Source organism: Thalassophryne amazonica, chromosome 11, assembly GCF_902500255.1.
Source record: "Thalassophryne amazonica chromosome 11, fThaAma1.1, whole genome shotgun sequence".
Classification (NCBI taxonomy): Eukaryota; Metazoa; Chordata; class Actinopteri; order Batrachoidiformes; family Batrachoididae; genus Thalassophryne; species Thalassophryne amazonica.
Window position 1 is genome coordinate 98902231 of NC_047113.1, and position 12426 is coordinate 98914656.

General features: G+C 33.9%; 1 protein-coding gene across 1 annotated transcript in view; it reads left to right on the forward strand.

Moving 5' to 3' along the window:
- Positions 1–12426, forward strand: part of spdl1 (spindle apparatus coiled-coil protein 1) — a 55291-nt gene that overhangs the window by 26753 nt on the left and 16112 nt on the right. Inside the window, exon 9 of the mRNA XM_034180892.1 lies at positions 1890–2010. Coding sequence (XP_034036783.1) covers positions 1890–2010 — 121 coding nt within the window. The remainder of the gene's footprint in view (positions 1–1889; positions 2011–12426) is intronic.

Genomic DNA, 12426 nt, shown 5'->3' on the forward strand with positions numbered 1-12426 from the left:
TCACGTGGGACCATGATGACCAACCCACAGATCCAGGAATTGCTCATCCAGGAACGCACAAACTTCATGAGAATAATGCACTGGGGCAACATCTTGTTGGAAAATGACTTGCTGTGTGTTAGCTACAGCTGACAGTTCAGGGACACAGAATTCCTGAAGCATGTGGAGGTAATTGTCGCCGTTGACATTCACAGATTGTCCTTCTCGATCACGGAAGAAGAATGGACCAATTAAAATAGCTGAGGAGAAAGCACATCAGATGATTATCTTAGGAGTAACATGTTCGTGCTGGTGGATTTGCACGGGATTGGCAATTCCCCATATGCGGGTATTATGCAGATTGCAATGACCAGAAAGGTGGAAGAGAGCATCATCGCTGAACCACATCTGCTCCAGGATGGAAGGGTCTCTGGAAATGGATTCAACAGAGTGTCAAACATTTCCACCCGTCTGTCATAGTCTTGCAGTTCAAGCTTTTGGACAACCTGGATCGTATAGGGAAAGAGCCTGAGCTCACGCCGCAAGATCCTTTGGCTAGAAGTAGCACTGATCTTCAATTCTGAAGATGCTCTCCAATTGGACTTTCCTTGACAGAGACCAAAAGCCTCCCAGACAGCTGCAACATTCTCCTCGCTCTGCCCATTTCGGGGTCTTCCTGAACAGGCTCTATCACTGATCCAGTCTCCATGAACTTCCAGTGGGTGTTGAGGATGGTGTTTCGGTCTGGTGCATAATGAGGTCCATAGAGTTCCCGAAATCCTCGCTGCACTACAGTCACAGATTGAAGCACAATCTGTAAGTAAGCACAGCACATCAAGAAAACAATGGAACACTGCAAATCATTTAAGAGGACAACAGCACAAGATTATCACCCTACACCTTATACTTGCAAAGACGAGAGAAAATAAAAACCATGAGTGACTTCATCTGAAACTTCATTTGAAACAACTTCAACAACTTCATTTGAAACACACTGTATAATGTTATCTGTATTAAATGGAAGAACAAGATTCTCCTGCAGTGCACACCGTCGTGCTGCCCCAGCTGTATTATACCAGTCGATCGGAGGCCGTCGTCTGTCATCCCTTGTGCTGCTGCATGTCTTTATTTTGAAATTCCAATAAAATTTGAAAAAAATAAATAAAAATCAGGCTTCTGCACATAAAAAAACTCCACAGTGAAAATGAATACTTTCTGATACTGATACTCGACAGGACATAAATAGAATAAAAATACAAAAGCCAAAATGATGAGTTGCACAAGTAATGGCACCCTTTAGTGTAACACAAGAAATCAACACTTTTACAGCCAGTTTTCTTCAGACAAGTCAGGGGATGAATACATTAACATTTCCCAGTTACTGCCTATGACTTGGACTTCATTTACTTCAGTCATTAAGAAATACAGACAATATGGTTCTGGATGGCAAATCTGTTTGAAAAATGGTAATGAGGAGGAGACTGGTGAGGAAAGCCACCAGACAACCCTGACATTACAGGCTTCTGTGGCTGTGTTTGGAGAAATTGTGCACAGTGCAAGTTTTGCATTTTGCATCACCACTAACAGCTTCATAGTGGAGCAGAGGAGGATTTTCATACAGCCAACAGATCAAATCTAAGCTACCATCTCCCATCTGCCTTCTGGGAAGCTCCCTGAATTTTCAAGTTTTCTTTTTCAGAAAATCCTCTTCTGTACAATTTCATCGTGAAGCTTTATATTATTAATTAATGGATTTTAAAATGTGTAACAATTAATTACATTTCAAAGATGTGTTTGCAGCTTTGAATGCACATGTTCCGTTGTGCACCAGAAGCCCAGCGACTGGAATCCACTTGAGTGATGGTCAAAGAAATGAAGTAATGTGAGTGAAACTGTATGTGTCTGTCCAGTAAGGATGCAGAGCGTTTGGGAGATGAGCTTTCACTGCAGCGCATGAAGTCTCTGTCGGAGAGCCAGAGAGCTCTGGAGCTGGAGAGGAAACTCTTCATATCTGAACGTTTGCTCAAACAGGTAACATGACAGCTGTGACGCCATCTTTCTTTCCTATTAAAGGGGACATGTGGAAGGTCCTGGTGAAAGCCAAAACAAAGAATGCACACTTTGTTGCCTTTTTTATACTGTATGTGTGAACAGGCTATAACCAAAGAGAGCAGACTACCAAGAGACAACACTCAGATGTGTTTTAGTCAATAGCCACTGGAGGTGCTGTGGAAATCCTGCTGCCACGTCAACATTCATGATAGTGTAATTTAAATTTAACATACTTTTGTGTCTTGATGGGTCGTTAATGGGGTTTACTTTTGTGGCAAGCAGAATACTGAAGATGCGATGGGTAGCCATGGTGAAGTCTGGGTCCATTGTGACTAATAAAATATTTACAGAAAAAGGCTTTCAGATCTTTAAAATAAGTGATTTATTTTCTGCTTATTGGCAGCTGAGAAACACTTGGAGCAAACACAGATAGAACATCTTTAAAAACGTTGCAGTTATTCACACGCAATTCCACGATATGAAATTAAAGTACTTCAGGCATCTTATGTGTATACTTTTTCATCAAAGTGTGACTTTTAACTCTGAGAGAAACCATGCAAACAAGGTCAGATTTAAAACAAAAAAACTTAATTTACTCTGTGTGCTGCCAACAGGTCAGATTTAAAACAAAAAACTTAATTTACTCTGTGTGCTGCCAACAGGTCAGATAAAAAAAACTTAATTTACTCTGTGTGCTGCCAACAGGTCAGATAAAAAAAAAAAAACTTCATTTACTCTGTGTGCTGCCAACAGGTCAGATTTAAAACAAAAAAAAAAAACTTCATTTTCTCTGTGTGCTGCCAACAGGTCAGATTTAAAACAAAAAACTTAATTTACTCTGTGTGCTGCCAACAGGTCAGATAAAAAAAAAAACTTCATTTACTCTGTGTGCTGCCAACAGGTCAGATAAAGAAAAAAACCTTCATTTTCTCTGTGTGCTGCCAACAGGTCAGATTTAAAACAAAAAAAAAAACTTCATTTTCTCTGTGTGCTGCCAACAGGTCAGATTTAAAACAAAAAAAAACCTTCATTTTCTCTGTGTGCTGCCAACAGGTCAAATTTAAAAAAAAAAAAATTTAATTTACTCTGTGTGCTGCCAACAGGTCAGATTTAAAACAAAAAAACTTCATTTACTCTGTGTGCTGCCAACAGGTCAAAAAAAATAAAATAACTTAATTTACTCTGTGTGCTGCCAACAGGTCAGATAAAAAAAAACTTAATTTACTCTGTGTGCTGCCAACAGGTCAGATAAAAAAAAAAAACATCATTTACTCTGTGTGCTGCCAACAGGTCAGATTTAAAACAAAAAAAAACTTCATTTACTCTGTGTGCTGCCAACAGGTCAGATTTAAAACAAAAAAACATCATTTACTCTGTGTGCTGCCAACAGGTCAGATTTAAAAAAAAAAAACTTCATTTACTCTGTGTGCTGCCAACAGGTCAGATTAAAAAAAAAAACCTTCATTTTCTCTGTGTGCTGCCAACAGGTCAGATTTAAAACAAAAAAAAAAACTTCATTTTCTCTGTGTGCTGCCAACAGGTCAGATTTAAAACAAAAAAACCCTTCATTTTCTCTGTGTGCTGCCAACAGGTCAAATTTAAAAAAAAAAAAATTTAATTTACTCTGTGTGCTGCCAACAGGTCAGATTTAAAACAAAAAAACTTCATTTACTCTGTGTGCTGCCAACAGGTCAAAAAAAATAAAATAACTTAATTTACTCTGTGTGCTGCCAACAGGTCAGATAAAAAAAAAAAAAACTTCATTTACTCTGTGTGCTGCCAACAGGTCAGATAAAAAAAAAAAAAAATTAATTTACTCTGTGTGCTGCCAACAGGTCAGATAAAAAAAAAAACCTTCATTTACTCTGTGTGCTGCCAACAGGTCAGATAAAAAAAAAAAAAAAAAAAAAACTCATTTACTCTGTGTGCTGCCAACAGGTCAAATTTAAAAAAAAAAAAAAAAAATTAATTTACTCTGTGTGCTGCCAACAGGTCAGATTTAAAACAAAAAAAACTTAATTTACTCTGTGTGCTGCCAACAGGTCAAAAAAAAATAAAATAACTTAATTTACTCTGTGTGCTGCCAACAGGTCAGATAAAAAAAAAAAACTTCATTTACTCTGTGTGCTGCCAACAGGTCAGATAAAAAAAAAAAAAAAAAAAAAATTAATTACTCTGTGTGCTGCCAACAGGTCAGATAAAAAAAAAAACTTCATTTACTCTGTGTGCTGCCAACAGGTCAGATAAAAAAAATAAAAAAAACTTCATTTACTCTGTGTGCTGCCAACAGGTCAGATAAAAAAAAAAAAAAAAAAACTTCATTTACTCTGTGTGCTGCCAACAGGTCAGATAAAAAAAAAAAAAAAAAAAACTTCATTTACTCTGTGTGCTGCCAACAGGTCAGATGTTAAAAAAAAAAAAAAAAAAAAACTTCATTTACTCTGTGTGCTGCCAACAGGTCAGATAAAAAAAAAAACAAAACAAAACTTCATTTACTCTGTGTGCTGCCAACAGGTCAGATAAAAAAAAACATTTACTGTGTGTGCTGCCAACACGTCAGATTAAAAAAAAAACATTTACTGTGTGTGCTGCCAACACGTCAAATTAAAAAAAAAAAACATTTACTCTGTGTGCTGCCAACAGGTCAGATTAAAAAAAAAAAAAAACATTTACTCTGTGTGCTGCCAACAGGTCAGATTAAAAAAAAAAAAAACTTCATTTACTCTGTGTGCTGCCAACAGGTCAGATTAAAAAAAAAAAAAACTTCATTTACTCTGTGTGCTGCCAACAGGTCAGATTAAAAAAAAAAAAACTTCATTTACTCTGTGTGCTGCCAACAGGTCAGATAAAAAAAAAAAAAAAAAAAACTTCATTTACTCTGTGTGCTGCCAACAGGTCAGATAAAAAAAAAAAAAAAAAAAAACTTCATTTACTCTGTGTGCTGCCAACAGGTCAGATAAAAAAAAAAAAAAAAAAAAAAAAACTTAATTTACTCTGTGTGCTGCCAACAGGTCAGATAAAAAAAAAAACATTTACTGTGTGTGCTGCCAACACGTCAGATTAAAAAAAAAAACATTTACTGTGTGTGCTGCCAACACGTCAGATTAAAAAAAAAACATTTACTCTGTGTGCTGCCAACAGGTCAGATTAAAAAAAAAAAAAAAACATTTACTCTGTGTGCTGCCAACAGGTCAGATTAAAAAAAAAAACTTCATTTACTCTGTGTGCTGCCAACAGGTCAGATTAAAAAAAAAAAACTTCATTTACTCTGTGTGCTGCCAACAGGTCAGATGAAAAAAAACAACAACTTCATTTACTCTGTGTGCTGCCAACAGGTCAGATAAAAAAAAAAAAAAAAAAAAAAAAATTCATTTACTCTGTGTGCTGCCAACAGGTCAGATTAAAAAAAAAAAAAAAAAAACTTCATTACTCTGTGTGCTGCCAACAGGTCAGATAAAAAAAAATAAATAATTCATTTACTCTGTGTGCTGCCAACAGGTCAGATTTAAAAAAAAAAAAAAAAAAAAAAAAAAAAAAAAGATTTACTCTGTGTGCTGCCAACAGGTCAGATTAAAAACAAAAACAAAACATTTACTCTGTGTGCTGACAACAGGTCAGATTAAAAAAAAAAAAAAAAAACATTACTCTGTGTGCTGCCAACAGGTCAGATAAAAAAAAAAAACATTTACTCTGTGTGCTGCCAACAGGTCAGATTAAAAAAAAACATTTACTATGTGTGCAGCCAACAGGTCAGATTAAAAAAAACAAACATTTACTCTGTGTGCAGCCAACAGGTCAGATAAAAAAAAAAACAAAACAAAAAAAAAAAACATTTACTCTGTGTGCTGCCAACAGGTCAGATTTTTAAAAAACGTCATTTACTTTGTGTGCTGCCAACAGGTCAGATTAAAAAAAAAAAAAAAAAACATTTACTCTGTGTACTGCCAACAGGTCAGATTAAAAAAACCCAAAAACATTTACTCTGTGTACTGCCAACAGGTCAGATTAAAAAACCCCAAAAACATTTACTCTGTGTACTGCCAACAGGTCAGATTAAAAAAAACAAAAAACATTTACTCTGTGTGCTGCCAACAGGTCAGATTAAAAAAAAAAAAAAAAAACATTTACTCTGTGTGCTGCCAACAGGTCAGATTAAAAAAAAAAAAAAAAAACATTTACTCTGTGTGCTGCCAACAGGTCAGATTAAAAAAACAAAAAAAAAACATTTACTCTGTGTGCTGCCAACAGGTCAGATTAAAAAAAACAAAAACAAAAAAACACTTCATTAACTCTCTGTGCTGCCAACAGGTCAGATTTCAAAAAAGAAAAAAAAAAAAAACTTCATTTACTCTGTGTGCTGCCAACAGGTCAGATTTTTAAAAACTTCATTTACTCTGTGTGCTGCCAACAGGTCAGATTTAAAAAAAAAAAAAAAAAACTTCATTTACTCTGTGTGCTGCCAACAGGTCAGATTTAAAAAAAAAAAAAAAAAAAAAAAAAAAAAAAAAAAAAAAAAACTTCATTTACTCTGTGTGCTGCCAACAGGTCAGATAAAAAAAAAAAAACTTAATTTACTCTCTGTGCTGCCAACAGGTAAGATTAAAAAAAAAAAAATAAATCATTTACTGTGTGCTGCCAACAGGTCAGATTAAAAAAAAAAAAAAACTTCATTTACTCTGTGTGCTGCCAACAGGTCAGATAAAAAAAAAAACATTTACTGTGTGTGCTGCCAACACGTCAGATTAAAAAAAAAAACATTTACTGTGTGTGCTGCCAACACGTCAGATTAAAAAAAAAAACATTTACTCTGTGTACTGCCAACGGGTCAGATTAAAAAAAAAAAAAAACATTTACTCTGTGTGCTGCCAACAGGTCAGATTAAAAAAAAAAAAACATTTACTCTGTGTGCTGCCAACAGGTCAGATTAAAAAAAACAAAAAACTTCATTTACTCTGTGTGCTGCCAACAGGTCAGATAAAAAAAAAAAAAAAAAACTTCATTTACTCTGTGTGCTGCCAACAGGTCAGATAAAAAAAAAAACATTTACTCTGTGTGCTGCCAACACGTCAGATTAAAAAAAAAACATTTACTGTGTGTGCTGCCAACACGTCAGATTAAAAAAAAAACATTTACTCTGTGTACTGCCAACGGGTCAGATAAAAAAAAAAAACAAACATTTACTCTGTGTGCTGCCAACAGGTCAGATTAAAAAAAAAAAAAAAAACATTTACTCTGTGTGCTGCCAACAGGTCAGATTAAAAAAACAAAAAAAAAACAAACATTTACTCTGTGTGCTGCCAACAGGTCAGATAAAAAAAAAAAAAAACTTCATTTACTCTGTGTGCTGCCAACAGGTCAGATAAAAAAAAATAAGAAGAATTCATTTACTCTGTGTGCTGCCAACAGGTCAGATAAAAAAAAAAACAAAAAACATTTACTCTGTGTGCTGCCAACAGGTCAGATTAAAAAAAAAAAAACATTTACTCTGTGTGCTGCCAACAGGTCAGATTAAAAAAAAAAACATTTACTCTGTGTGCTGACAACAGGTCAGATTAAAAAAAAACAAAACAAAAAAACATTTACTCTGTGTGCTGCCAACAGGTCAGATTAAAAAAAAAACATTTACTCTGTGTGCTGCCAACAGGTCAGATTAAAAAAAAAAACATTTACTATGTGTGCAGCCAACAGGTCAGATTAAAAAAAAACAAACATTTACTCTGTGTGCAGCCAACAGGTCAGATTAAAAAAAAACAAAACAAAAAAAAAACATTTACTCTGTGTGCTGCCAACAGGTCAGATTTTTAAAAAACGTCATTTACTTTGTGTGCTGCCAACAGGTCAGATTAAAAAAAAAAAAAAAAAAAACATTACTCTGTGTACTGCCAACAGGTCAGATTAAAAAAAAAAAAAAACATTTACTCTTTGTACTGCCAACAGGTCAGATAAAAAAAACAAAAACATTTACTCTGTGTACTGCCAACAGGTCAGATTAAAAAAACAAAAAACATTTACTCTGTGTGCTGCCAACAGGTCAGATTAAAAAAAAAAAAAACCATTTACTCTGTGTGCTGCCAACAGGTCAGATTAAAAAAAAAAAAAAAAAAATTCATTTACTCTTGTGTGCTGCCAACAGGTAAGATTTTTAAAAAACTTCATTTACTCTGTGTGCTGCCAACAGGTCACATAAAAAAAAAAACTTCATTTACTCTGTGTGCTGCCAACAGGTCAGATAAAAAAAAAAAAAAACTTAATTTACTCTGTGTGCTACCAACAGGTCAGATAAAAAAAAAAAAACTTCATTTACTCTGTGTGCTGCCAACAGGTCAGATTAAAAAAAACAAACATTTACTATGTGTGCTGCCAACAGGTCAGATTAAAAAAAAACAAACATTTACTGTGTGTGCTGCCAACACGTCATATTAAAAAAAAAACATTTACTGTGTGTGCTGCCAACACGTCAGATTAAAAAAAAAAAAAAAACATTTACTGTGTGTGCTGCCAACACGTCAGATTAAAAAAAACAAACATTTACTGTGTGTGCTGCCAACACGTCAGATTAAAAAAAAAAAAAAAAAACATTTACTGTGTGTGCTGCCAACACGTCAGATTAAAAAAAACATTTACTCTGTGTGCTGCCAACAGGTCAGATTAAAAAAAAAACATTTACTATGTGTGCAGCCAACAGGTCAGATTAAAAAAAAAAAAAAACATTTACTCTGTGTGCAGCCAACAGGTCAGATTAAAACAAAACAAAACAAACAAAAAAACATTTACTCTGTGTGCTGCCAACAGGTCAAATTTTAAAAAAACGTCATTTACTTTGTGTGCTGCCAACAGGTCAGATAAAAAAAAAAAAAACAAAACATTTACTCTGTGTACTGCCAACAGGTCAGATTAAAAAAAAAAATTTACTCTGTGTACTGCCAACAGGTCAGATAAAAAAAAAAAAACATTTACTCTGTGTGCTGCCAACAGGTCAGATTAAAAAAACAAAAAAACATTTACTCTGTGTGCTGCCAACAGGTCAGATTAAAAAAAAAAAAAAAAAAAAAACATTTATCTGTGGTGCTGCCAACAGGTCAGATTAAAAAAAAAAAAAAAAAAAAAATCATTTACTCTTTGTTGCTGCCAACAGGTAAGATTTTAAAAAACTTCATTTACTCTGTGTGCTGCCAACAGGTCACATAAAAAAAAAAAACTTCATTTACTCTGTGTGCTGCCAACACGTCAGATAAAAAAAAAAAAAAAAAAACTTCATTTACTCTGTGTGCTGCCAACAGGTCAGATAAAAAAAAAACAAAACTTCATTTACTCTGTGTGCTGCCAACAGGTCAGATAAAAAAAAAAAAGACTTCATTTACTCTGTGTGCTGCCAACAGGTCAGATTAAAAAAAACAAACATTTACTATGTGTGCTGCCAACAGGTCAGATTAAAAAAATAAACATTTACTGTGTGTGCTGCCAACAGGTCAGATTAAAAAAAAAACAACATTTACTGTGTGTGCTGCCAACACGTCAGATTAAAAAAAAAAACATTTACTGTGTATGCTGCCAACACGTCAGATTAAAAAAAAAAAAACATTTACTGTGTGTGCTGCCAACAGGTCAGATTAAAAAAAAAAAAAAATTTACTCTGGTACTGCCAACGGGTCAGATTAAAAAAACCAAAAAAACTTCATTTACTCTCTGTGTGCTGCCAACAGGCAGATTAAAAAAAAACAACTTCATTTACTCTGTGTGCTGCCAACAGGTCAGATTAAAAAAAAACAACTTCATTTACTCTGTGTGCTGCCACAGGTCAGATTTAAAAAAAAAAAAAAAAAACTTCATTTACTCTGTGTGCTGCCAACAGGTCAGATAAAAAAAAAAAACTTCATTTACTCTGTGTGCTGCCAACAGGTCAGATAAAAAAAAAAAACTTCATTTACTCTGTGTGCTGCCCACAGGTCAGATAAAAAAAAAGACGTTCATTTACTCTGTGTGCTGCCAACAGGTCCAGATATAAAAAAAAAAAACTTTCATTTACTCTGTGTGCTGCCACAGGTCAGATTAAAAAAAAAAACTTAATTTACTCTGTGTGCTGCCAACAGGTCAGATTAAAAAAAAAAAATTCATTTACTCTGTGTGCTGCCAACAGGTCAGATTAAAAAAAACAAAACTAAAATTATTTACTCTGTGTGCTGCCAACAGGTCAATAAAAAAAAAACTTAATTTACTCTGTGTGCTGCCAACAGGTCAGATAAAAAAAAAAAAAAAAAACTTAATTTACTCTGTGTGCTGCCAACAGGTCAGATTTAAAAACAAAAAAAAAAAAAAAACATTTACTCTGTGTGCTGCCAACAGGTCAGATTTTTAAAAAACGTCATTTACTCTGTGTGCTGCCAACAGGTCAGATAAAAAAAAAAAAAAAAAAAAACATTTACTCTGTGTACTGCCAACAGGTCAGATTTTTAAAAAACGTCATTTACTTTGTGTGCTGCCAACAGGTCAGATTAAAAAAAAAAAAAAAAAAAAACATTTACTCTGTGTACTGCCAACAGGTCAGATTTTTAAAAACTTAATTACTCTTTGTGCTGCCAACAGGTCAGATTAAAAAAAAAAAAAAAACAAAAAATTTACTCTGTGTACTGCCAACAGGTCAGATTAAAAAAAAACAAAAAAACATTTACTCTGTGTACTGCCAACAGGTCAGATTAAAAAAAAAACCCCAAAACATTTACTCTGTGTACTGCCAACAGGTCAGATTAAAAAACAAAAAATTTACTCTGTGTGCTGCCACAGGTCAGATTAAAAAAAAAAAAAAAAAACATTTACTCTGTGTGCTGCCAACAGGTCAGATTAAAAAAAAAAAACAAAACATTTACTCTGTGTGCTGCCAACAGGTCAGATTAAAAAAAAAAAAAAAACATTTACTCTGTGTGCTGCCAACAGGTCAGATTAAAAAAACAAAAACAAACACTTCATTAACTCTCTGTGCTGCCAACAGGTCAGATTTCAAAAAAGAAAAAAAAAAAAAAACTTCATTTACTCTGTGTGCTGCCAACAGGTCAGATTTTTTAAAACTTCATTTACTCTGTGTGCTGCCAAGAGGTCAGATTTAAAAAAAAAAAAAAAAAAAAAAAAAAAAAAAAAACTTCATTTACTCTGTGTGCTGCCAACAGGTCAGATAAAAAAAAAAAAAACTTAATTTACTCTGTGTGCTGCCACGGTAAGATTAAAAAAAAAAAAAAAATCATTTACTGTGTGCTGCCAACAGGTCAGATTAAAAAAAAAAAAAAACTTCATTTACTCTGTGTGCTGCCAACAGGTCAGATTAAAAAAAAAAAAAAAACTTCATTTACCGTGTGTGCTGCCAACACGTCAGATTAAAAAAAAAAACATTTACTGTGTGTGCTGCCAACACGTCAGATTTTTAAAAAACGTCATTTACTTTGTGTGCTGCCAACAGGTCAGATAAAAAAAAAAAAAAAAAAAAAACATTTACTCTGTGTACTGCCAACAGGTCAGATTAAAAAACCCAAAAACATTTACTCTGTGTACTGCCAACGGTCATTAAAAAACCCCAAAACATTACTCTGTGTACTGCCAACAGGTCAGATTAAAAAAACAAAAAACATTTACTCTGTGTGCTGCCAACAGGTCAGATAAAAAAAAAAAAAAAAACATTTACTCTGTGTGCTGCCAACAGGTCAGATTAAAAAAAAAAAACAAACATTTACTCTGTGTGCTGCCAACAGGTCAGATTAAAAAAACAAAAAAAAACATTTACTCTGTGTGCTGCCAACAGGTCAGATTAAAAAACAAAAAACAAAAAAACACTTCATTAACTCTCTGTGCTGCCAACAGGTCAGATTTCAAAAAAGAAAAAAAAAAAACTTCATACTCTGTGTGCTGCCAACAGGTCAGATTTTTAAAAACTTCATTTACTCTGTGTGCTGCCAACAGGTCAGATTTAAAAAAAACAAAAAAAAACTTCATTTACTCTGTGTGCTGCCAACAGGTCAGATAAAAAAAAAAAACTTAATTCTCTCTTGCTGCCAACAGTAAGATTAAAAAAAAAAAAAATCATTTACTCTGTGTGCTGCCAACAGGTCAGATTAAAAAAAAAAAAAAACTTCATTTACTCTGTGTGCTGCCAACAGGTCAGATTAAAAAAAAAAAAAACTTCATTTACCGGTGTGCTGCCAACAGGTCAGATTAAAAAAAAACATTTACTCTGTGTGCTGCCAACACGTCAGATTAAAAAAAAAACATTTACTCTGTGTACTGCCAACGGGTCAGATTAAAACAAACAAAACATTTACTCTGTGTGCTGCCAACAGTCAGATTAAAAAAAAAAAAAACCATTTACTCTGTGTGTGCTGCAACAGGTCAGATTAAAAAAACAAAAACTTC